General features: G+C 52.8%; 3 protein-coding genes across 5 annotated transcripts in view; 2 read left to right on the top strand and 1 right to left on the bottom strand.

The window, feature by feature from the left end:
* Positions 1-408: 408 nt before the first annotated feature.
* Positions 409-4,715, bottom strand: TMEM91 (transmembrane protein 91). Its single transcript, XM_082367574.1, has 4 exons — positions 4,524-4,715; positions 3,300-3,538; positions 1,295-1,444; positions 409-755 (listed from the first exon to the last, which is right to left on the bottom strand). Exons 1-4 carry the CDS (start codon positions 4,534-4,536, stop codon positions 597-599), a joined length of 561 nt encoding a protein of 186 aa, XP_082223700.1. The 5' UTR covers positions 4,537-4,715; the 3' UTR covers positions 409-596.
* A 7,726-nt stretch (positions 4,716-12,441) lies between these two features.
* On the top strand, positions 12,442-19,780 carry B9D2 (B9 domain containing 2). 2 transcript variants are annotated; one of them, XM_082367576.1, is made up of 4 exons: positions 12,442-12,954; positions 13,385-13,476; positions 16,431-16,556; positions 19,177-19,780. In XM_082367576.1, the coding sequence occupies exons 2-4, from the start codon at positions 13,389-13,391 to the stop codon at positions 19,488-19,490; spliced, it is 528 nt and encodes a 175-aa protein (XP_082223702.1). In that variant the 5' UTR covers positions 12,442-12,954; positions 13,385-13,388; the 3' UTR covers positions 19,491-19,780. The 2 variants fall into 2 exon arrangements, with proteins under 2 accessions (XP_082223702.1, XP_082223701.1); XM_082367575.1 differs by having other exon boundaries at positions 12,447-12,895.
* Positions 19,781-20,397: 617 nt separating this feature from the next.
* TGFB1 (transforming growth factor beta 1) overlaps positions 20,398-25,300 on the top strand; it is a 14,268-nt gene continuing 9,365 nt past the window's right edge. Inside the window, exons 1-2 of one of the 2 annotated variants that reach the window (XM_082367556.1) lie at positions 20,398-21,647; positions 24,678-24,838. In XM_082367556.1, the coding sequence (XP_082223682.1) occupies positions 21,293-21,647; positions 24,678-24,838 (516 nt within the window). In that variant the 5' untranslated portion in view covers positions 20,398-21,292. The remainder of the gene's footprint in view (positions 21,648-24,677; positions 24,839-25,300) is intronic. The other variant, XM_082367557.1, reaches the window with a different exon arrangement.

Below are 25,300 nucleotides of genomic sequence, written 5' to 3'. Positions count from 1 at the left end.
CTTCCCCTTTGTTGTGTAAGGCAGTCTGAGTTGGATTTCTGCCACTTGCTGTCGAAGGAGCTCCGGGGGAGGCTGCTGTTTACACTGCATGACTCATTTAATCTTCAGAACTGCTCCAGGTGTGGGAGAAATTAGTCCCATTTTGCAGATGAGGAGAAGTGAGGCTCAGAAGGTACGTGGGCGGAGGTTACACAGTGAACTTGGAGGAGGAAGGCCTTGGAACCTGGCTTTCTCTAATTCTCTACCTATCACCCACGTTGTGAAGAGAATATTCTGCAACTTGGAAGCCCTCCGAGCTTCCTCGGATTCCCTCTTCTCTGGCTCTGAGGTGTCCGGGAGCACCCCGGGGGGCAGCCTGTCACTCTGGCCCGTCCCTTCCGCCTTCCCACACACACAGACAGACACAGGTTTCGCGGCAGGAGTGTCTGGTGTTTAATTGCTCTTTGCGGCCTCCAGGAAGGGGGGTGGGGGAGAACCGACTCACTCTCCGTTTCTGGATGCTGCCGCCGCCGCCTCATTCACCTGGATTCTCCACTCCGACCGCGGACGCGCTGGGCGGCCGGCCTCTGGGTTCACAGTGGGGACCGCAGGGGCAACTAAGGCGGGTCCCGGGAGGCGAGGTAGGCGGCCAGGGTCACCAGGGCGACCGCGTACGTGCACACGCCCAGCCCGACGGCCAGGACCCCCAGCAGGAAGGCGCGGCGGGAGGCGGCCCCTGCCCCCTGGACGTCCCCCTCGGCCCAAGCCTTGTTGGTCTGTGGAGGTGGTGCAGCGGTGACTCAGGTATCCCCTCATCTCACCCTGCTTCCCGCAGCCCGACCCCTCCCCCACCCAACACACCCATGTATTCATTCATATGTTCCAAAAACATAGGGAGCAGCTACTGTGGGTCAGGCACAGTTGGGCACTGGGGATACTGGGTGACTAATAAAAAATATATATATATATTACTATATGCCACAGTTCTAATTCGCTGAGCCTCACAACGACCCTGAGGCAGGAATTATTCATTCCCATTTTACAGATGAGGAAAATGAGGCACCGGGAGTTTAACCGGCTTGCCCACAACCTTACCAGAGGGTGGCAGGCCTAGGATTGGAGCTCAGGTTCTTAACCACCACTCTGGGCTGCCCTCTGTGAAAAATGCCTCATTTTACCCCTGAATGTTTCTATGTAAATCCTTTTCTCCATCACTTTTTTTCCCCCCAAGCATGCCTCCTCTTTTTTTCTTTTCTTTTGAATGCATTTTCCTCTTCTATATCCAACCCCCTCCCAGCTCCACCCACAGACTGACCTTCTGGGCCAGGCAGAAGGCGGCAATGCCCACGGGCCAGAAACAGCACAGCATGGAGAAGACAGCCAAGCCGAGGTGGTCGTGGGGTAGGAGTGGGGAGAGAAGGCCGCCCCCATCCCAGTCCGAGTCACTGTCACTGGATGACACATCCTATGGGCAGGAGACAGCCTAAGTGGTCATCTCCACCCATCTTCCTTGCCCCACTGCTCCACTCCCCATGCCCCCAAAGACACAGAGAGAAAAATGTTCCAAGAGGTAGGCTCTTGACTTGCCCACATCCTGGATCCCCCTGACGGGAAGCTCTGGACCCTGTCTCCAGAGAAAAGCCTCACCCACACTCAAAAGCTTTGAGTTCAATTTCAAGGAGTTCACAGGTCCACGCATGGATACTACAGCTGCTTATAAGCTCTGAGTTAAAAACCGCTGAAGTGGAGACAGAAACCAATGGGAACTGGACCCTGCAAAAAGATGGCGATTAGAGGAGCCAGCTCTGGTGGCCTAAATTACTAGGACAAACCTGCCTGCTGAAACTACAGGTTCTAGGTTAAAAAAAAAATATTTTTTAATCTTGCATCAAATAGCTCACAAGACTTTAAGGAGTTACTGTAAAGCCAAAACTGAAGTGAAAATCAAGGTTAATTTAACAGAGAGGTCAAATGAACAGAGAAGGCCCCTTCTGCCCTGCAGGCATTTACCAATCCCATTTACCAATCCCTGAATGAAAAATTAACCTTTCATTCAGACCTTGAACTAGATTAAAAATGATCTTTAACTGGTAGTACCCCTAGACAGCTGACAAAAGCAAACCAAATCCTCTCCTGAGGAAGGTACTTTCATTCTAGGCCTCAAAACAATTTTTCAAATACAATGACCAGCATGCAGTCAAAGATAACCAGGCACACAGGAACCGTGGAGGAGAACTAGCAGAAATAATAAGGCCCTCAAAGTCTTCAAATAATGGGATTATTTGACACAAACCAGGTCAAAGCAAAGCTTACTGCCACAGTGTGGCAGACTGTGTTTCCAAAAATGGCCACACCCATCTGACTGATAAATCTTCTCATCAGGGGTGAGGTCTATGTCTACTTTCCTTGAGTCTGAGCAGGCTATGATTCATTTGTAATTGATAGAATGTGGTGGAAGTAATGCAACACGACTTGCAAGCATAAGTCAGAAAAGGGGAAAAAAAATAAAAGAATTAAAAAAAAGAAAAAAAAAAAAAGAAAAGGTGAGGCAGCTTCTGCTTTGCTGAAACACTCCTGCTGGAGGTTGGAGGCACATAAGGAGTCTGAAGCCGCCATGCTGTAAGCCCAAACCAGCGCACATGGGGAGACTCCTGCAGAAGCCCTGAGACTACATTAAGAGAGAGATAGTCAACCAGACCCCAGCTGCTTCAGACCCTGACTGTTCCACCTCTAGCCACTGGCTGACCGCAACCTCATGAAAGACCCTGAGGCAGAACCACCCAAGTCCTTCCCAAGTTCCCAACCCATGGAAACCATGAGCCATGATAATGATTGTTGTTGTTTTAAGCTACTAAGCTTTGGGGGTGATTTCTTATATGGCAATAGCAACTGGAAAACCATGTTTAGCAAATAAAAGACATGCTTGACAATATGCACAAGGAATAAGAAATTATACAAAATGACATTAATTGGAAAAAAGAGAACAGAGGCACAGAGATGCATCGGCTTTGGAAAGAGATAGACTGATGGAGAACAGGGGGGTCAGAAATCAGAGGGAAGACAAACAGAGCCAAAGGGAACAAAGATGAGAGATGAATTTGGAGAGAAAAAGGTAAAGAAGCCAGGTGGGATGGAGAACAGGAAAAACCACACCTGGAAACCCAGGGAGGCCACACGCAGTTGTGAAGTGAGACTCCAGGCCAGCAGCTGGCAGCTGGAGTTGGCCAGCAGCCTGCCGGATGTTGGCCACAGCTGGATTCACCTCCAGCCCCCTCCCCCAGCTCCCACTAAGGAGCCTACCTTAGTGGTCCTGCTCCTACCTCAAGGTCGGGGAGCCCTGGCTCCCCCAGTACAGCACTCACAGAAGGAAGAGATGGTGGCAAGAACTGCCAACCCCTCAGTGATTCTGCAAAGGCTGTCTCTCGAAAGGGAGGCCCTGGCTCAGGCTCGCCAGGCTTCTGGACAGGGGGCTCACCGCCTACACCCACCAGCAGAGGCTGTTGGAGCTCTGGAAGACTGGGCTTGTCCATGGCTGGGGAGGGGCTCCCAGAGGGGCTTCCTGGGGGTAGGGGAAAGAAAAAGACAAGTTGTAAAAGTCTCACTTTTATCCTTCCCCTGACTCCTGGCTTTGGAGAGACTCCAGGCAGAGACTAGGTAGCTGAACCATCCTCAGACCCATTTTACAGATAGTAAAACTGAGGCCCAGAGAGTAACAGAGGTTGGTCCAAGTTGTGAAGAGAACTCAGGACTCTGGACATTCAGTTCCAGGCTTCTCTCTCCTCAGGCAAAAACCACACACCTGTTGCACATTTATTCCAAACCATGCCTTACACACTTACTTGGCCCATGAACTACATACCCATCCTGGGTTGACACTCTCATCCCTCTCCCCCACACCCATCCCCAATGATGCTTAGTTCACACACCGCCTGTGCCCCCAAGCCTGTGCACTCTCAATACCCAAGTCCCCTGCCACGCATACCCATCCAGGCAAGCCCAATCCCCACCTCCACCTGTGCACATTCACATCCCAAGGGACTGTTTGCATACTTGCCCCAAACAACACCTCCCAACGGTCTTACACACTCACCCCAAGTAACTCCTTGCACATTCATCCTAATCCCCCCAGCATCAGATTCTCCCCAGATGCACATATATGCACAGGCTTCCCACACATGCAGGCTGGACACTCTCCCCTGTCCCCATCACTTCCCTTGCACATCTGCCCAAAGACCCGCGGCCACACACCCCTCTCTTTCTCCACCCACATCCATGGCCCACACCCACCCGCTCCGCTGACACCTCCTGTTTTACCAGAATCCACCTTTGCACACTTCCCCCATAACACCACCAACCCACCACACAACTCAACCACGGAGACTATTCTTCTCGCCCTCACAATCCCCCTGCGGGGGTCCCCAAGTCTCCCGCCCTCAGTCCAAACCTGGCTTGAGCCGATTTCCTGGCCAAGGTTTTGCCTCCCTGTCCCCAGCGCCAGGACCCGGGAGAAGAGCGGTGCCCCCCGAGCTGCGCCCCTCACTCACCGCCCACGGCCATAGGCCGGGACCTCCTGGGCTCTCCGCACCGACACCCTCCCCGATCCTGCCGCTCAGGTGGGGGAACTCAGTGAGCCCCGCGCTCTTAGGGGTCTGGGCCTGGGGGCGCGGGGTCTGAGAGCTCCGCTGCGCGCCCCTCTCAGCGCCCCGGGCCCGCGGCGAGGGCGGGGCGGTGGGCTCCCGGGCTCCGCCCCCAGAGGAGGCCGCGGGGAGGGGGGCGGGGGAAGGATGGGGCCTTGAAGGCCGACGTCAGCGCCCGGCGCTGGCCCTTGCCACCCCGGGTGCGGAGGAGCAGGCGGAGGTCTCCGAGGTCAGCGGGCCCTGACATCCCGAAGCCAGACCCAAACGCTGCAGGACGGAGGACGGGGCGCCCCGATTCTCCAGAGCCTTCCTGGCTTGTCCCTGCTTCCACCCCACTGCCCTCCCCCCTCCCCAACAGTAAAAACAGCAACCCCGGCTAACTGTGGGCACGGTTCTTAGTGCTTTACATATACACGTACACGTTTATTCCCGAGAACGACCTAAGAGGCACTGTCATTGATTGTCCTGTCGTGCCCAGGAGGAAACGGGCGCAGAGAGTTAGAACTTGCCTAAAAGCGTGCCGCCGGGTCACTGAGGGCAGACTACGCCCGGCGCGGGGGTTAGATACCCTACGTTCATCAACGCACGGATTCCTCTCAGTAGCTCTATTTCTATCCCTGTTAGGCAGTTAAGGAAACTGAGGCTCAGAGATGTGTGCTCACTTGGCCAAGGTAAACAACTGGTACTAGGACCGACCCGCAGATTGTAACCCAGGGCTGTATTTCTTGCCGGCCCAAGTGGAGGGGAGAAAGCAGAGGCAGAAGGTGCGGCGGGGGCTTCCAGGGAAAGGGGCGGTGCTGGGAGTGGGCCAGGGATGGCGAGCTGCTTAGCAGGTGGTACAGGTGGTGGTTATGAGTTAGTGTTTGGACCCACACAGACCTGAGTTCCTTTCCAGGCTCTTCAAAGCACTCGTTGTGTGACCTCTGGATAATGGCATCACCTCTCTGAACCCCAATTTCTTCATCTGTGAAATAGGGTAAATACCCCCTGCCTCTTAGATGTGATAACATATATAAAGCACTTAGATTAGGTGCCATAACAAATGTCCAACATTTGCCCCAAACTAGGCACTCTGAACGTGTTTGATGGTGTTTAGGAATATAATTATTTACATCCGTCTTCATCAGTCTAATTAGGGGACTCTTCTCGCCCAGCAGTCCTCCACCTCCTTCAGGGAGGCCACCCAGCTTGCACTGGCTTCTCTTTCTCGGAAGCCCTCCATCTCACCAGTCCCAGACAGCCAAACTGGAGGATTCCCTTCCTGATGTGGGGCAGGCCAGCATTCCCTCGCTCCAGGGCTCTGGGGCTCCGTGCCAAGAGTCCAGACGCTGGAGCTGGTACAGGCCCCACTCCTGGGGAGAACAGACGGTGTCTGGAAGTGACCTTGGCTCAGCCAGAGTTTCTGGCAGACAACAGGCAGGGAGACCCACAGGAGCATAAATGAGAAGGAGAGGGGGCAAAACTGTTTTATGGGGAGAGAACACCCTTGTTACTCTGTATCTTCTTAACCTCGCTCTTATCACTATGAAACATATTACATATTTCTGCTGGTTTGAATCCTCCCACCAGTGCCAGCTCCAGCTCGGCTGGGATTTGATCTCTTTTGTTTACTGCTGTGCCTCAGAGCCTAGAACAGTGCCTGACCCCAAGCAGGACTTTGATACATATTTGTGGGGTGAGGGCATGAATTCTCACCAGGCTGTTTTTTTTTTTTTAAACTTATTCTACATTGTTTTTTGTTTTTGTTTGTTTGTTTTTAATTAATTAATTTATTTATTTATTTATCTATGGCTGTGTTGGGTCTTCGTTTCTGTGCGAGGGCTTTCTCTAGTTGCGGCAAGCGGGGGCTACTCTTCGTCGCGGTGCGCGGGCTTCTCACTATCGCGGCCTCTCTTGTTGCGGAGCACAGGCTCCAGACGCGCAGGCTCAGTAATTGTGGCTCACGGGCCCAGTTGCTCCGCGGCATGTGGGATCTTCCCAGACCAGGGCTCGAACCCGTGTCCCCTGCATTGGCAGGCAGATTCTCAACCACTGCGCCACCAGGGAAGCCCCAGCCTCAGTTTTTTACCAAATCCCTGAGCAGTATGGGTCCCTTCGACCCCCTAGGCCACCGTAGAGATTTATTCATTTCCAGTAGATCTCTCTGGCCACCATCAGCCTCGTACAGTCTCCCCACCCCTTCCAGGATGTCACTGGAGGCCCAGGCCTTTTGGGGTTTGTGATGGTCCTGGAATATTAATCACAAAATTCCAGCCAGGATCATCAACAGAAGCCTAAACCACTGAGTGAAAGTTTGATGAGGAACAGGATATTTATTTAGTCTCAAAGTATCCTCCCACAGATTACTTATTAATTACAAAGGGAAAAAAAATAGTATTAACGGACAACACCAGCAGACACCACCTAAAACCAGGTGATAGAAGTTAACATCACCAGTATCGGGACAAATGAACATCATGTGCCTCCTGATATGCACTGAAAAGGACACAACATCATTTCTGTGATGTTTTTCTGCCAAAAATGCATCATCCGAATTGAATCATGAGAAAACAAGGGACAAAGCCCAACTGAGGGACACTCTATAAAGTACTTGGTCTGTACACTTTAAAAATGTCAGTGTCATGAAAACCAAAACAATAACAAAAATCTAAAAGCTGGCAGCCGGTTCTAGATTACAGGTGACTAAAGAAACATGACAACTAAACAAAGTGTGATCCCGGATGGAAAGCAGATGGTGACAAGGTATGTTATTGGGACAATGGGAGAAATTTGAACATAAACTATAAATTAGATGATAGTTTTCTATCAATCTTAAACTGATACTTGGGGAAATGTTAAATTGGTATTATGGTTATATAGGAGAATCCCCTTGTTCTTAGGAGAATTTTACTAATATAATATTATGAATTATATTTACGAATATAATATATTTGCATATGTGTGTATATATGTGTGTGTGTGTGTGTATGCAGAAACGCAAGCAAAAGAATTGAACAAAACTTCGCAGAAAGAGGAAATCCAAGGGAGAGATGAACATTTAAAAAGTTACTCAACTAATCATCAGGGAAATGCAAATTAAAATCACAGTGCGATACCAATATACACCCACCAGAATGGCTAAATGAAAGAAGACACCACCAGGAAGTGTTGGTGAGGATATAGAGTGGGGAAACTCTCATATACTGCTGGTGGGCATCCAAATTGGTCCAACCACTAGGAAAACTGTTGGGCAGTTTCTACTATAGCTGAACATATCCTATGACCCAGCAATCCCAGTCCAATCAGATATGAACATATGTCCACCAGAAAACAAATTCCCATCAACAGATGGATAAAGTGTAGCATCTTCACACAGAGGAAACTATATAGCGATGAGAACGAAAGAGCTACAGCCACATGCAATAGCATGGGATGAATTTCACAAACAAAAAACTGAGCAAAAGACAGCAGACACAAAACAATGCATATTGCGAGACTTCATTTATATAAAGTATGAAAACAGGCAAAATTAATCCATATTGTTAGAAGTCCAGTTAGTGGTTTCCTTTGGGGGCATCCTGGAAGAGGCATGAAGGGCATCCTGGAGGGGCTGGTCATGTTCTTTTCATGAGCTGAGTTCTGGTTACCAGGTGTGTTCAGTTTATGAAATTTAATTCAGCTGTTCACTTATGATTTGTGCACTTTTCTGTACACTTCAAAACATTTATTTTTGAAAAAGAGCAAGTTAGATCTAAAGATATGGATAACTTTCCAAGATGTATCACTGAGTGAAAAATGCAAGATGTGGGAATTCCCTGGCGGTCCAGTGGTTAGGACTCAGCGCTTTCACTGCCGAGGGCCTGGGTTCAATCCCTGTCAGGGAACTAAGATCCCACAAGCTGCGCAGCACCGCCAAAAAAAAAAAAAAAATCAAGATGTAAAAGAATATGAACAGTCACTCTGTTAAGCAGTACAGCACTTCCTCAAAAAATTAAAAATAGAATTATCATATGACTCAGCAATTCCACTTCTGGGTGTATACCCAAAAGAACTGAAATCAGGGTCTTTTTAAAAAAAATAAATTTAATAAATTTTTAAAATAAATTTATTTATTTTATTTATTTATTTTTGGCTGTGTTGGGTCTTCGTTGCTGTGTGTGGGCTTTCTCTAGTTGTGGTGAGGGGGGGGCTACTCTTCATTGCAGTGTGCGTGCTTCTCACTGTGGTGGCTTCTCTTGTTGCGGAGCATGGGCTCTAGGCGCGCGGGCTTCAGTAGTTGTGGCATGCGGGCTCTAGAATGCAGGCTCAGTAGTTGTGGTGCACGGGCTTAGTTACTCTGTGGCATGTGGGATCTTCCCAGACCAGGGATCAAACCCATGTCCCCTGCATTGGCAGGGGGATTCTTAACCACTGTGCCACCAGGGAAATCCTGAAAGCAGGGTCTTGAAGAGATATGTGTACACCCATGTTCATAGCAGCGTTATTCACAATAGCCAAAAGGTGGAAGCAACCCAACTGTACATCGACAGATGAATGGATAAAGCAAATGGGGTGTATATATAAAATGGGATATTATTTAGCCTTAAAAAGGAAGGAAATTCTTTGATGACCATTTTGTAATGTATAGAAATACTGAATCATTATGTTGTGCACCTGGAACTAACATGGTGTTGTAGGTCAATTATACTTCTAAATAAATAAATAAATAAATAAATAAATGCCATATAATTAAAAAAAAAAAAAAAAAAAGAAGGAAATTCTGACATGCACCACAGCATGCATGATCCTTGAGGACATTATGCTAAATTATTCTAAATGAAATAAGCCAGTAATAAAAGGACAAATAATGATTCTACTCAGATGGGGCACCTAGAGTAGTCAAATTCATAGAAATAGAAAGTAAATAGGTGGTTTCCAGGGGCTAGGGGAAGGGAGGGATGGGGAGTTTTTGTTTAATGGGTACAGAGTTTCAGTTTTGCAAGATGAAAGGAGTTCTAGAGATTGGTTGCACAATTATGTGAATGTACTTAATGCCACTGAACTGTACACATAAAGATGGTTAAAATGGTAAATTTTATGTTATGTGTATTTTATCACAATTTTAAAAACTTTAAGAATAAAAAGTACAGGGACTTCCCTGGTGGTGCAGTGGTTAAGAATCCTCCTGCCAATGCAGGGGACACGGGTTCAAGCCCTGGTCCGGGAAGATCCCACATGCCGCGGAGTGACTAAGCCTGTGTGCCACAACTACTGAGCCTGTGCTCTAGAGCCCGCGAGCGACAGCTACTGAAGCCTGCACGCCCTAGAGCCCGTGCTCCACAACAGAAGAAGCCACCCCTCGCCGCAACTAGAGAAAGCCCGCGCGCAGCAACGAAGACCCGACACAGCCAAAAATAATAAATAAATAAATAAACAAACATTTACCATCAGACAGTTTCTGTTGGTCAGGAATCTGTTGATGGCTTACCTGGCTGGTTCTCGCTCAGGGTGTCATGAAGCTACAATCAGCATGTTGGCCAGGTGCAACAGTCACTGGAAGATTTGATGTGGCTGAAAGATGTCCTTCCAAGATGGGTCACTCACATGGTGCTGGTTTGTCGGCACGGGGCCTCGGTTGTTCTCCATTTGGGTCTCTCCGCTGGCTGCTTCACTACTGTCACAAATGGTGGCTGGTCTCTCTCAAAGTGAGCCATTCAATAGAGACATGGATGAGGAAGCCTCAATGCCTTTTATGGCTTAGTCTAAGAAGTCACACAGCAACACTTCTACCATATTCTGCTGGTTAGAAGCAAGTTACAAAGTGCAGCCTATACGCAAGAGGAGGGGGCTTCCCTGGTGGCGCAGTGGTTGAGAATCTGCCTGCCAATGCAGGGGACACGGGTTCGAGTCCTGGTCTGGGAAGATCCCACATGCCGCGGAGCGACTAGGCCCGTGCGCCACAGCTACTGAGCCTGCGCGTCTGGAGCCTGTGCTCCGCAACAAGAGAGGCCGTGATAGTGAGAGGCCCGCGCACCGCGATGAAGAGTGGCCCCCACTTGCTGCAACTAGAGAAAGCCCTCGCACAGAAACGAAGACCCAACACAGCCATAAATAAAATAAATAAATAATAAATAAATAAATAAAAAGAGGAGGGAAATTAGGCTCCACCTAGTGAAAGAAGGAGTGTCAAAGAATCTGTGGACATATTTTAAAACAGCTTCATACATTCATTAAATCCTGACAATAATCTAACAAGGTGGGTACCATCACTCAATCTCACGTTACAGATGAGGAAACTAAGGTACAGAGAGGCTAAAGGTCACACAGAAGAGCCAGAGCTAAGACTTAAATCCAGGTAGTTGAACTGGGAAGCATTTTCTTAATCACTAATGTCAACCAGTGAGAAAGAAACCAATTGAAGAAAAAATATTTAAGAAGGAGCATTGTATGAGACTTTTGTTTGTGTTTTGGCCATGCCACGTGGTATGCGGGATCTTAGTTCCCCAACCAGGGATCGATCCCATACCCGCTGAAGTGGAAGCACGGAGTCTTATCCACTAGACGGCCAGGGAAGTCCCATGTACGGGACTTTGATGACTGGTTGGACGTGGTAAATGATGGAGTTGAGGATGACACCCATAATCTCCATATTCCTTTGATACTGGGAGATGTGTATCCAAGAGAGGCAGGACAGCAGGAAGTTAAGAACATAAGGTGTGGGGACGGAGTGAGACAGAACTATAATCAATTTGGGTTTTTTTAAAATAAATTTATTTATTTTTTATTTATTTTATTTTTGGCTGCGTTGGGTCTTTGCTGCTGCGCGCGGGCTTTCTCTAGTTGCTGAGAGCAGGGGCTACTCTTCGTTGCGGCGCGCCAGCTTCTCATCGCGGTGGCTTCTCTTGTTGCTGAGCTCAGGCTCTAGGCACGCGGGGGCTTCAGTAGTTGTGGCTCAAGGGCTCTAGAGCGCAGGCTCAGTAGTTGTGGTGCAGGAGCTTAGTTGCTCCGCGGCACGTGGGATATTTCCTGGACCAGGGCTTGAACCCGTGTCCCCTGCAGGCGGATTCTTAACCACTGCGCCACCAGGGGAGCCCATCAATTTGGTTTAAGGCAAACGATTTTGCCCTAATTTCTTCATCTTAAATAAGGCTGATAATTACCTACCCTGTGGCATATCTGTGAGGATTAAAGGAAATCATGCATGCAAAACAATCAGTTAACAGCGGCTGGCACGGAGAAATTACTCGATAAATGGTAGCTTTCAAATATACCTATTAGTGAAATATTATTGAATTGTATACCTATTGAATTATTGTATCTATATAAATACTATCCTATTGAAACGTTGCCCTCTCCCTATAACTTTCAGCTGGTGACTCCAACTTTTGCAGTCCCCGTTTTGCAAAAAGTAGAGGAATAAGTTCCTTTTGGACTCCTTTTTGGTCTGAGCTGGAGGAATAAGGCACGAACTACAGTGGGGAAGGCACCGCTCAGGAAATCAGAATGTGTGAGTGCCTCTGACTCAGTCATTCCCCTTGTGTCCATTACATGGATGCGATAACTGAGACCTAGAGCTGTGCAAGGTCACAAGTTACTGACAGAGTCCAGCCTTCAAAAACAGGATTTTTTGGAGATAAAGAGGCCTCAGTTCCTCATTTCTCATACCCCTTCCCCCAACCCACCCCCTGCTTGCTCAGAATCAGCACTAACAGTGAAGGAAGTTGAATTTATCAGTTCTTGAGGAGCTTGGAGGAATTCTAAAAAGGAACCCCCTCCCCAACTTCTCTGAATGAGGGTTTTTTTTTCCAGTTATGAGGCAGGGGGATGCACACAACGACGTGAGGGAGATTTCCCCCCTGGCTCTGGCTCAAGTCTCTGACTTGTGGCCCCGGTTGAAAGAGAGTTTTAGGGGGCACGGGACATCGATGGATTTTCTTATTCTGTTATGAGAGTATCTGGGACGAACAGTTGGTGCCCAAACTTCCTCAGCCACGCTCAACATGGCCACATAAGGCCACGCCGCAAATGGCTGAACCGTGGTTCGCGGTTGGAGAGACGCCTTTCCCAAAATGGAGAGAGGGGAGAGAAAGTGTCCATCACGAGTTAGCCCCGCCCCCATAGATTGCTAGGGCCAATTAGCGGCCCGCAGGGCGGGGACAAGGCCAGGGGAGGAGGCTGCCGTTGCCCCAGCAACAACCAGGGAGCCGGGAGGCGGGCGCGGCTTCGGAGGGATCAGCTTCTCAGCAATCTTGCTGCCGGGAAGGTCCTGGGAGAGACGTGAGCTAGGCCTGGGAAGTCAGCGCCTGCGGAGAGAGAGACAGGTCAGGCCCATGAACTCCAATCCCCGCTTTCGCCTCTCCTAACCGTTAGACGCTCTGAGGTAGGAATAACGCATGCGCGGGCTCAGAGGTGGAGCTAAGGTGCCCTGCACTTAAAACGCATGCGCCTCATGGCGGTGGGGGGCGGAAATCTGACCCGAGGAGGCGGTGCTTTTGTGTTGTGGGCGGAGCCATGTGCCCCTGGGGCGGGACTTTACGCTGCAATGAGCAGGATGAAAAGGTTATTTTAGAGGCAGGCAGAGTTAGATGCCAGCTCCTTGGAGCGTCCGTTTCTCGCCCCTCATTTTTCTGCGGCTCTCCTGGAGAGGCAGTTAGTATCATGGTCAAGACCGCAGCCTCAGTGGCTTGACGAAACTAGCTTGGAATCCCAAGTACTGCTCCTTACTTGGTGGGCCTCAGTTTTCCCATCTATTAGGTGGAGATAATTGTACACTTTTCTCATAAGGCTATGATTATATTTTCCCCCCTCAGGGCCATGGCTGAGGTGCACGTGATTGGGCAGATCATGGGGGCCACCGGTTTCTCGGAAAGTAGCCTCTTCTGCAAGTGGGGCATCCACACAGGTATTCCCGGGCATGGTTCATTTCCCCACCAAGACCCCGCAGCCTAGACGCCGCCACCCACTTTCCTTCATCCCCTGACCTCAGTCCCTGATCCTCAGCTTCCATGGGCCCTCAGGACTCCTAACCCTGACCACGCTTTGTTCACGTGAGTCTCAGACTCCCTTCTTATTATTATCCCTTCCCATCCCATCTCTGGGGACTCAGACTCCCACTCTCTCAACACACATTCCCTAAGGATATGAGACTATAGGCTGGACCCACCCAGCTACCCACAACACACACTACCAGTCCTCAAAACACTTGACAGCGGTAACGACACTGCTTGGACTTCATTCACTGTCTTAGCGGTGCTCTGGGTGCCTCCCGCATCTTAACTCTTTGCTTAACCATCTCCATTTATTGAGCTCTTAATGTAAAATGGAAGTTTCCATCTTGAAATGAAGAGGAGAAGCCACCCTTCTGTATTCATATTTCTCTGTGAGAATGTAGGAACCCTGTTCTGACAGTCATTCAAGTCCATCCACACAGGCCCAGGAGGGACCTTGGAGGTCTCAATTTTCATGCCTCTCCATCAGAGGCAGTATAGTGTGGTGGGTGGTGTGATGGCTAGGGCCACAAGCCACCAGGTCTGGGCTCAAATACGAACTCCCTTGCCTATTGATTGGGAGGCTTTGGACTTGACCTCTCTGAGCCTCAGTTTCCTTGTCTGAAAATGAAGCTAATAGCAGCTCAGGCAGCAGAGTGCTGAGGTTAAGAGCACAGACTGCCTGGGTTTCAAAACCAGCTCTTGCTTATTAATTATGTGACCCTGGCCACTTGTCTTTGCCTCGATTCCCTGTCTATAAAATGGGAATAATAACACTATTTACCTCATGGGGTTGTTGTGAGGACTAAATGAATATCAGTAGCACTTAGAAGAGGGCCTAGACTTGTAAGTCCTCAGTAAGTGTTTGCCTGGCTTGTGTAAAAATTGGATGGGCTCTTGTTCGTAAAGCCCTAGGTATGTTGCCTAGTACAGATAAATGCCCAAGAAATGAGTGTGGCTATTGCCATCATCATCTTTTCAGGCCTGGGGTTCTTTGCGATTTCACTGGTGGGTAGGTTGGTGGTTGAGATTCCCTGGGAAATTGGGATCCTCCAGCTGAGCAAATAAGAAGCAAGGCCTGGAATCAGACTTGGTTTCCAGTACCCTTCCACTCACTTGCTCTGTGACCCTGGCAAGTGCTATTCCCTCTCGCAGCCTCAGTTTTCTTATCTGTGAAGTGTGACTATTTGTCCTTCATAGGGGTGTTAGGAAGTCTTGTATGTGAGCATCCTGACTCAAGGCTTGGTGCTTTCCTCACCTGGCCCGCAAGGGAGCAGTAACCAACATGATTTTTATTATTTCAGGGGGCTCTTGGTCAGGGAGAAGGGGGCTAGGGGGCAGTTAATCCAATAGAGAGCCAAGGCGCAGTCAGATAAAGGGCTTGGTCTCTGCCGTCAGTCAGAGCTCCATTTGAGGGATTTCCCTGGCGGTCCAGTGGTTAAGACTCCGAGCTTCCCCTGCAGGGGACACGGGTTCAATCCCTGGTGGGGGAACTAAGATCCCACGTGTGGCGTGGCACGGCCAAAAAAAAAAAAAAATAACGAAAACCTAAAAACGAAAGCAGAGCTCCATTTGAATCAGTTCCACCATGGGACCTTGGTCTGCTGCGGTCCTGCTGTAGCCCCAGCATGGAGAACAGTGCTTGGCACAGAGTTAGGTGTTCAGTAAAGGTTTGTGGAATGAAAGGTAAAAGTTTCTTTACCTGTAAAATGGGGATTGTATTAGCCCCCACCTCCTAGGATCATTTATGTGTCCAACAAACATTTATTGAACACCTTCTGTGTACCAAGATCTGGGTTTGAGGTTCTAGGGATCCAGTAGTTTACAACATCTCTGCTCTCTTGGGGCTCACAGCAGGGGAGACAGAAAAGAAATAAGCAGGTAAAGACGTGAGTGCAGTGATTACAGATAGTGTACTAGGTACTAGGAAGAAATGAGATGAGAGATGATGTGAGAGGGACTGGTTAGTTCTGGGATAGGAGGGTGAGGGAGAACCCCTCTGTGAAAGTGGCACTTGAGCTGATCCCTGAAGGATGAAAAAAAGCCAGGTATAGGGACATCCAGGAGCAGAGTTTTCTAGGCAGAGGGAACAGCCAGTGCAAAGGCCCTGAGGAGGGGGAAAAAATAGGAGCAGTGAGGCTAGAGGGTGGTGAGGAGGAATGGGGAAAGTGATGGGAGATGAGTTCAGGAAGGGGTTGGGGGGGGGCACAGGCCAGGCCATGTAAGGCCTTGTAGTCTCTCCTCCTGTGGAGGAGAGTCTGTAAACTGGGGGTGGGGTGGGGATTAAGAGTCCCAGAGGGTGGATTAAATGAATTCATTACTAAAGCGCTTAGCGCAGCGTCTGGCATTTAGTAAGCAGTCGGTGCATTTTTGCTATGATTATCACCCTCAGTAGGATTGCTATTACGACACACCGTTCACGATTTGCTCTGTGCTTCAGCTTGTGAAGGACCCCCTTGGCTCCATCTTAGTCCTTGGACTAGGCCTCTAAACGTGGGGTGAGAATAGTAGTAAAATGACCCCCAGCACTCATCCAGCACTCACTGTGCCCCAGACACTGTTCTCAGTGCCTCGTGTGTATTAACTCATTTAATCTTCTCACAAGCCTGGGAGGAATGCATTATTATTACACCCACCTTACAGATGGGAAGACGGAGGCAGAGAAAGGTAACTGGCCCAAGGTTGCACAGGCAGGAAGAAATAGTGCCAGGATTTGAACCCAGATATTTGGCTCCAGAGTCCATGCTTTGCAACCCTCCGCCCCCCAGTGCCAGGGAAAAATGGGGTCCTACAGCCACAGTGGGATCCCCTTCCTGATGGCTGCCTCCCATCCCGCCCTGCCTCATCCGTGTCCTGGCTCTCCCTGCAGGGGCAGCATGGAAGCTCCTGTCAGGCGTGCGGGAGGGCCAAACACAGGTGGACACCCCCCAGATAGGGGACATGGCCTACTGGTCCCATCCCATCGACCTGCACTTCGCCACCAAAGGCCTACAAGGTGAGTTCCCGGCCTGGGCCCCAGGCTAGACTAAGGGGAGGTGGGTTAGCGGCACTCAGTGCTGCGGGGACTGGAAACATCAAGTGCTGTTCCTGTCCTTTGGGTCCCTTTCCTGACCAGGCTTGGCCCTGGAGAGGGTGAGCTGAGGCCTCCCCAGGCCGGCTCTAGAGTGCGTTAGGAGTAGGGCAGAGGCCAGGGGTGGATGGGGCAAGGTCAAGGGGAGGGCCAGGGGGAGAGGGAGGTGGCTTTCACAGAGACAAAGCAAGAGAGTCTTCAATCAGCAGGAAGCTGGGAGGGGTTATGAGAGAGAGAGGTGAGGGCTGGTGGCTATTCTGCAGGCAGGGCTCCTCAGCTGCTCAGAGGGGAAATGAATACGTGGGGGAGGAGGGGTATCAGAAGACCTCTTCTGGCAGAAAATTTGGGTCATTAAAGAGGGGTGGATTCCAGGAAATAGCCTAGGTAAATATGCCATATATTTCTACCATATAAATAATAGTTACTGAGTGCCTGCCCTGTGTCAGGTGATGCCAGGGAGATATCAGTGATTGAGACAGTTCCCCAGCCCTGTCCCCACACAGTTCATCATCCCTTGGGAGAGACAGAGCTGCCCTCAGACAGTGGTAACCCAGAGTGGGCAGGACTGGGATGGGGGATCTTGAAGGGCTATGGGAGGCCAGCGGAGGTGCCTGACCCTGCTGGGGGGTTCAGGGAGGGCTTCCTGGAGGAGGGGGATGTTTGAGCTTTGCTGTGAAAGGACAGTAGGAGCTATTAAAACAGAAAGATGAAAGAGGGTTCTGGGCAGAAAGCCATGTGTGGAAGCCTCAAGGGGGAAAGTAAGCCAGGGGCATTTGGAGGACCGAGGGAGAGCAGGAGGGCTGCAGGGGGTGAGGTGGCAGGGGACAGGGGACAGGCCATTGCAAGGCCTTGAATGCCAGGCCGCAGAGTGGAGGCCATATCCTGAAGGCACTGGGGAGCCAGAGCAGGCGATTGACAAGTCAGGGTTTGCTTTTAAGAGATCCCTCTGGCTGCCCTGTGGGTGATGGATTGGAAGGTGAGGCAGGCAACAGTCCTTTCAGCTCTTAAGGACCCCGAGTCTCTGAATGTGGGCATCATCCTTGCCTCCTCTTTTCTCACACCCACCCCCCAATTCTGTCCATCAGGAAATCCCATTAGCTCCACCTTTGAAGTGCATCCTAAATCCCACCACTCCCCCTACCCTCTTCCCAGCACCCTGATCTGTCCACCCTCACCTCTCACTGGGCTATTACAGTAGCCTCTTTACTGGTGTTCCCACCTCAGCCCCATAAGTCTGTCCCCCTGTGAACACCTAAGTTAGGTAACATTCCTCCTCTGCTCAGAACCCTCTGTGGTCCCCATCTCACTCAGGGTAAAAGGCAAAACCTTACCATGGATCACAAAGCCCTGCTCAATCTGATTCTGTCACCTCCTCCCCCTCTCCCCCATCTCACTGCTCCAGCCACATCAGCCCCACCAGGCAGCTCCCGCCTCAGGGCTTTTGCACTAGCTATTCCCTCTGCTGGGAGCGCTCTTCCCTAGGTATCCACATAGCCCCCACTCCCTCTCCTCCTTTAAGCATTCACTCAGATGTCACCTTCTCAGGAAAGTTTTGCTTGATCACCCCCTTTCTAAAACTGCATGCCAGGACTTCCCTGGTGGCCCAGTGGTTAAGACTCCACACTCCCACTGCAGGGGGCCCGGGTTTGATCCCTGGTCAGGGAACTAGATCCCACATGCATGCCGCAACTAAGAGTTCACATGCCACAACTAAGGAGCCTGCCTGCTGCAACTAAGACCCAGTGCAACCAAATAAATAAATATTAAAAACAAAAAACAAAAAAAAAAAACTGCATGCCTACCCCCACCGTACCCAGCTTGTTTTTCTCCAGAGCAGTTATCACCATCTGACGTACCCTATAATTTGCGTATTTACTGTGTTCATTGTTTAAGATGTCAGCTGCACAAGGGCAGGAATTTTTGTCTGCTCTGTTCACTGCTGTGTCCCCAGCTTCTAGAACAGGGCCTAGCACGGAGGGACTCAGAAAGGAGGGTGAAATGGGGCTGGGTCTCCAAGGGCTTTGCCTATAGGCTGAGGAGCTGAATTATATTCGGAGTGAGGACACTGGGAAACCTATGGAAGGGAGAGAAAGATGCTTCCAGCTGCCAGGCGAAAGTTGGATTGGAGGGAGCAGGAAAGAAGGCCCTGAGGCCAGAAAAGAGGACAGGGTGTGGCCACGGGGAGGGAAGGAGGGAGGCATCGGGGACAAGGCCCAACATACTCACCTGGGGACTGGGCTCCCCTGAGACGGGGACACAGAGGAAGAGGCCACGGAGAGGGAAGTCAGCAGAGGCCAGACCTAAAGGGCCTTGAATGTTGAGGTCGGACTTTATACTGAGTGCACTGGGGAATCATAGAAGGGTTTTGAGCAGGGGAGGAATACGGATTCAGAAGGATCCCTTTGGCTGCTCTGTGGGGGTAGGAGTCCAGAGAGGAGGCTGGGGCAGAAACCTGGCGGGGAAGGACTGGGCCTGGGATCTCCAGGAGCTCTTGCTGGGCTATACCCATCCCACTTTACCTCCCTCCCTCCCTCCTGTGCTGCAGGTTGGCCCCGACTCCATCTCCAGGTATGGTCCCAGGACAGTTTCGGCCGCTGCCAGCTTGCAGGCTACGGCTTTTGCCATGTGCCCAGCAGTCCAGGCACCCACCAGCTGGACTGCCCCACATGGCGACCCCTAGGCAGCTGGCGGGAGCAGCTGGCAAGGGCCTTCGTGGGTGGCGGGCCTCAGCTGCTGCATGGAGATGCCATCTACAGTGGGGCTGACCGCTATCGCCTGCACACTGCCGCCGGTGGCATCGTGCACCTTGAGCTGGGCCTGCTGCTGCGCCACTTCGATCGCTATGGCGTCGAATGCTGAAGGACCCTGTATGGACTGCTGGCCCCCAGCCATATCTCTGGACACCCGGTGAGGGGCAGGATGGCACAGGGGTCAGAAGCGTGGGCTCTGGAGACTGTCAGACCTGACCCCAGCCAAGGCTGTTGTGGCTTCTATCCTGACTCGCATCTCAAGCCCAGTGACTGCCCCTCCCAGGTCCAGTTTCCCCATCTGTAAAATGGGGGCAGTAAATGTGTGGGTTCACAGGGGTTGGGTGCAGAGAAGCTGTTGGCACATGGAAGGGCTCAGTAAAGGAGAGCAGTTCTTTCAGATGTGAGTGCTTTTCTGACGTTCATCTGTTGGATGTCCAGTGCCCCATCCTCCTACTGTCACCCTCCTTCCTCAGGCCCCCTTCCCCTGTCCTCTGCCTCAACCTCTGACCCCCTCCCCACTCTGGGTGATGCTCTTATGGCCCCCACTCCGTGGGGGTCCCCCCTCCTCTGTGCCCCTCTCCCCACTGGCTCCCTGTCTTCTGGCTGACCCTCTCCCCCACTGCCCCAGCTTCCCACTCTCCACTCGGGGTGGTCGTCCTCGGATTCCCTGTACCCTGCGTCCCCATCCTCTGATTGAGCCCTCCCTGCCAGGTCTTCATTCCCTCGGTGACCCTCGCACAGTCCTCAAAGCCACACGCAGCACAGCCGCCCGCTTTGGTAGCGCTCAGCCGCCAGGAGGCAGCACCCTGTTGGTGGGGCGGAGCCGGGTGCCCGCCCCCTCCCCCCAGGGCGTAAGGGACCCCCCTTGGAGCCCGCCCACGCGAGATGAGGACTGTGGACCGGCCCCCCCATGCCCTCCCCCTGAGGGCCGCCCCCGCCCTGCGCGCTTCCTGGGTGGGGCCGGGGCGGCTTCAAAAACCCCCGCCGCCCCAGCCGGTCGCCGCTGCCGCCGCCCTTCGCGCCCCAGGCCGTCCCACTCCCTTCCTCCCGCCGCGGATCCGCCAGACAGCGAGGCCCCCGGCCGGGGGCAGGGGGGACGCCCCCTCCGGGGCACCCCCCCGGCTCGGAGCCGCCCGCGGGGCCGGCCTCAGCCGGGAACGGAGAAAGGAGCCGCCGAGGAGCAGTCCGAGGCCCCAGAGTCTGAGACGAGCCGCCGCCGCCCCCGCCGCCGCCGCCGCCGCCGCCACTGCGGGGAGGAGGGGGAGGAGGAGCGGGAGGAGGGACGAGCTGGTTGGGAGAAGAGGAAAAAAGTTTTGAGACTTTTCCGCTGCCGCTGGGAGCCAAAGGCGCGGGGACCTTCGCGCAGCGCTGCTCCGCGAGGCAGGACTGGGGGACCCCAGACCGCACCTCCACCCCGCACCGCCTCGGACGCTTGCTCCCTTCCTTCCCCCCACACGGCGTTCCCCGGGCGCCCCCATTCCGGACCAGCCCTCAGGAGCCTCAAACCCGACTCCCGCGAGGACTCGACCCCAGACATCGGTCGCACCCCCCCGCACGGCCCCCAACTCCCAGCCTCTCTCTTGAGCCCCCGCGCATCCAAGGACCCTTCTCCTCCGGGATCCAGGAGACGGGATCAATCTCAGACCTGCCTCAGCTTTCCTATTCAAGACCACCCACCTTTGGTACCAGATCTCGCTCATCTCGGTTTTTGCCGTGGGATACCGAGAACACACCCATCAGAGCCTCCCCTCCAGCTCCGCTCCGCTCTCCCTGAGGGCCTCAACTTCCCCCTCCCCAGACCCTCCTACCTTTCCTCGGGAGACCCCCCCAGACCCTGTAGGGGCGGGGCCTCCCTCTTCCCACCCCAGCCCGGCTCGCGCTCTCGGCTGTGCCGGGGGCGCCGCCTCCCCCATGCCGCCCTCGGGGCTGCGGCTGCTGCCGCTGCTGCTGCCGCTGCTGTGGCTACTAGTGCTGCCGCCTAGCCGGCCGGCCGCCGGACTGTCCACCTGCAAGACCATCGACATGGAGCTGGTGAAGCGAAAGCGCATTGAGGCCATCCGCGGCCAGATTCTGTCCAAGCTTCGGCTCGCCAGCCCCCCGAGCCAGGGGGAGGTGCCGCCCGGTCCGTTGCCCGAGGCCGTACTGGCCCTTTACAACAGTACCCGTGACCGGGTGGCCGGGGAAAGTGCCGAACCTGAGCCTGAGCCAGAGGCGGACTACTACGCCAAGGAGGTCACCCGCGTGCTAATGGTGGAAAACAGCAACGGTGAGCTCGGAGGGGCAGGGGAACCCTGGAGGGGAGCCCCCAGGGGGCGCCGGAGTGCAGGGGTCACGGGGAGGAAATTACTGGTAGAGGAAACTGGCTGGAGGAAGAGGACCCCCGGGGGCGCCGGGAACTTGGGAGGGGGAGTCCCAAAGAGGATAGGGCTGAGCTCCCTACCCCCCAGGTATCTGGTCTTGAAGAGGAGATAGTGAGCGAAGTGGACCGCTTTTGGAGGGCTACAGGAACATGCGAGATCGTGGGCGGGGGGAGCCCCTTAGAGGGAGAGAAGCGAAGCAGTTACGGGGTGGGGTGTTGTAGAAAAAGACTTCCCTTTGCAGGGTGCACTAGAGTGCGGGGGTCGTGGGTGGGGCCCGCAGAGAGGGAGCTCGCTTTGGGAGAAGCGAGGACGAGGACCCCGGCATTGGGGAGAAGAGAGGTAGTGGGGAAAGCTGACCCAGAGCTCAGGGGTCATGAGGCAGGAAGATTCAAGAAGGACAGAAAAACTAGGTGAAGCGAACCCCAGAGGTTCCAGAAAGTGGAGAGTGGACGCATTTGCACACGGCGCGAAGAACACGCGGGACTGGGGAAGGGCTTAGAGAGAGAGGCGGGGAGGGGGTGATCAATGCGAGGTCAAAGGGGGCGTGAGGTCGTAGGGTGGGGGAAGCTGGCGGGAGAGAAGCGGAGACCCCAGGGGGATGCCGAGGATGCGCCGGGAGGTGCTCTATTTCGCAGACGGACGTGAGAGGGGGAAGCCCAGCGGAGGAAGCGAGCCCCCAGGAAACCTAGAATACTGGGTCGTGGGAAGGGGTATACGGAGCGGAGAGACAAGCGTGGGAAAGGTGGACCTGGGAGGGGGCAGAGGAGAGATGGACGGTGCCATGCTGGGAGCAGCGAGCCTCCGCCACGCCGCGGGATGGAAGGGAGAGGGCTGAGTGAGGAGTCGAGCCGTAGAGGGAGAGGTGGGTGGGTGCGACTCTACAAGACCCGGGTGAGAAAACCGAGCTGGTAGGGGTGAGGAAGCCCCACGTGTGTGCCACGCGCGGGGGGAGGAGCCTGCGCTTCCGGAAGGGGACAGGAGAACCCCCGCAGAGCTGAATGCTGAGAGCCTGGACCCCAAACTCCTAGTTCCTCTCTAGGAGGCTGGGGAAACCCCAGCGTCCGGCCGCCTAGCCCTCCCTCCCTTCCTTTCCTTCCCGTGCCTCGGGGGGCGGGGATCGCGCGCGGAGCCTGGGGCGAGACGAGGCAGGTCCGGTCCCCGCCCTCGCGGTGGCGGCGGCGCCTCCCGCCCCCTTCAGCCCCAGCTCAGGGCGGCACTACCGCTGGGCCCGCCCCCTCGGCGCCCGCGGAGACCCAGGCGTCCCGCGTGGCCCGGAGGCTTGGGGGCGACCCCCCTGCTTTCACTTTCCCTCTTGGGCATTAGACTTGTGGGTCTCTGGCCCATTTGTGCACCCAGTTGCCGCTTCAGCCGAATGACACCCCTACCCTCCCACATCCCCGTCTCACCTTTTCCGTCGTAGCTTCACCTTGGTTGTAGAGATTTTTCCAACACTGATACCTTCAATCTCTCTTCATTCCTCTTCTGCCTCCATCTCGCTCCCAAACCCTATGTCTCTCTTCCCGTGTGTCTCTGTCTCCCATCTCTGCCTTTCCATCTCTCCCGCATCACCGTTACTCTCTCTGTCCCAGTCTGGGTCTCCCAGTTTCTGTCTCTCCATCTCTTCCCTCTCTCTCTCTTTTTCTCCTCCATACCCTACTCTCCATCTCTCCCTCTGACCGTTCCTGCCCCTTCTATCTCTCTTCTTCCCTATCTGTCTCCCAGGCCTGGGCTCTACCCTTCCTTTGGGGTCTGCTGAGTAACCCCTGGGCCAAGATAGGGCTTTTTTTGTGCGGGGCAGGGGCTGGCCCGGCTAGAGAGGGGAGGAGTAGGGGAAGGAGGCCCACTGAAGGGGCTTCCTGTGTCCTTTCTCATCAGATGTCTCCACCATTTCCATGCCCCCACTGCAGAGGCCTAAAGCAGCTGTCCCAGTTGATCCAGGAGTTCATGGCTTGCCCCCCTCTTTCCCAACCCCAAACTTTTCCTAGACTAGAAAACTCTTCCTAATTTTCTCTGTTCCCCTTCCCCCGCCCCCGAAGCCATTCTTACCTAGAATGAACTTTGCCTTCTCTAACCAGCTGGGGAAGGAAACAATAATTATAATAATAACAACAGCAACAAGAGTAATGTCACATTAGCAGGGAGGCAGCATAACCTAGGGGTTAAGAGCACAGTCTCTGGAATCAGACCGGCTGAGTCTGAATCCCCACTCTGCAGCTTCTTGGCTGCGTGATCTTGGGGCAAATTGTTTCATCTCTTTGCCTCAGTTTTCCCATCTATAAAACGGGTATACTAATAGTATCTTCCTCATGGGGTTGTTGAACACACACATTAGAGTAAGCATTGTACGCAGACTCTGTGCGACATACTTTATCTGCATCATCTCACTTATTTCACACTATCATCCTGTAATCAGTCCTTGTCTTACAGGTGAGAATCTGGCACACAGAGAGGAATTCACTTGCCCAAAGTTCCAGCGCTTCAGTTAGGAAAGCCTGGGCTGGGAGGCAGAGAACTTGATGTCAGGTTGATCTTTCCCAAAGAATAGGAAACTGAGGCTCCGAGAGGGCTTGTGACTTGCCCAAGAAAGAAGGCAGTAGAAGCACAGTCCGATCCAAATGCCCTTGATCCCTGTGCTGCGACATAACTTGCATTTGAGGCTCCAAGTGCTGGGGAGGCCTAAGCAAGCAGAGCAGCCCCCACCCCTGTGCCAGCTTTGTACTGAGAGGGCACTTCCCAGTTGATGGGAGGGAAGGGTAGATAGGATCCCGTTTAAAGAGGTGGAAACAAACCCAGAGAGGAGAAGCCAGTCACCTAAGGTCACACAGCTAAAATGTGTTTGGGTTAGACTCCAACCCAGGGCTCTTTGACTTGGGGTGCGCCAGCTCCCCTGCCCCTGTCAAACCCTGACATCCCCGCTCTCGGCTCCTTCTGCCTAGAAATCTATGGGAAAATCAAGCGTAGCCCACACAGCATGTATATGCTCTTCAACACATCGGAGCTCCGGGAAGCGGTGCCCGAACCTGTGTTGCTCTCTCGGGCAGAGCTGCGCCTGCTGAGGCTCAAGTTAAAAGTGGAGCAGCACGTGGAGCTGTACCAGGTGGGGGCGAGGGCCCCAGAGGTGGCCTGGGCTGGGGTGGTGCTGGGGCGGCTGGAAGGCTGGTGGCTGCAGGGTCCATGGTGGCCGATCCTGGAGGCACAGACTGTGGAATCACAGGGCTCTGAAACTTTCAGACTCTTAGAGCCCTAGAAGGTTAAACATTTAGAAGGCCGGAATCTTAGGAGTTGGACTCTAAGAACTCAGGACTTTTGAAAGTTTGAATCTCTGTAAAGGTTGCAGACTTTCAAAGTGCTCTGTCACAGTAGCCGCTAGCCACATATGGCCATTTAAGTTGATTAAAATTAAATAAAAGAAAAAATTCAGTTCCTCAGTCTCACTGGCCATAGTTCAAGTGGCCTGTAGTCACATGGGGTTAGCAGCTGCTATTTTGGACACCACAGATAAAGAACTTTTCCATCATCACAGAAAGTTCTCTTGGTTAGCTCTTTTCTAGAAGAGTCT

Source organism: Balaenoptera borealis, assembly GCF_965194805.1.
Source record: "Balaenoptera borealis genome assembly, chromosome: 19".
Lineage (NCBI taxonomy): Eukaryota > Metazoa > Chordata > Mammalia > Artiodactyla > Balaenopteridae > Balaenoptera > Balaenoptera borealis.
This window is presented reverse-complemented; position numbering and strand designations above follow the sequence as displayed.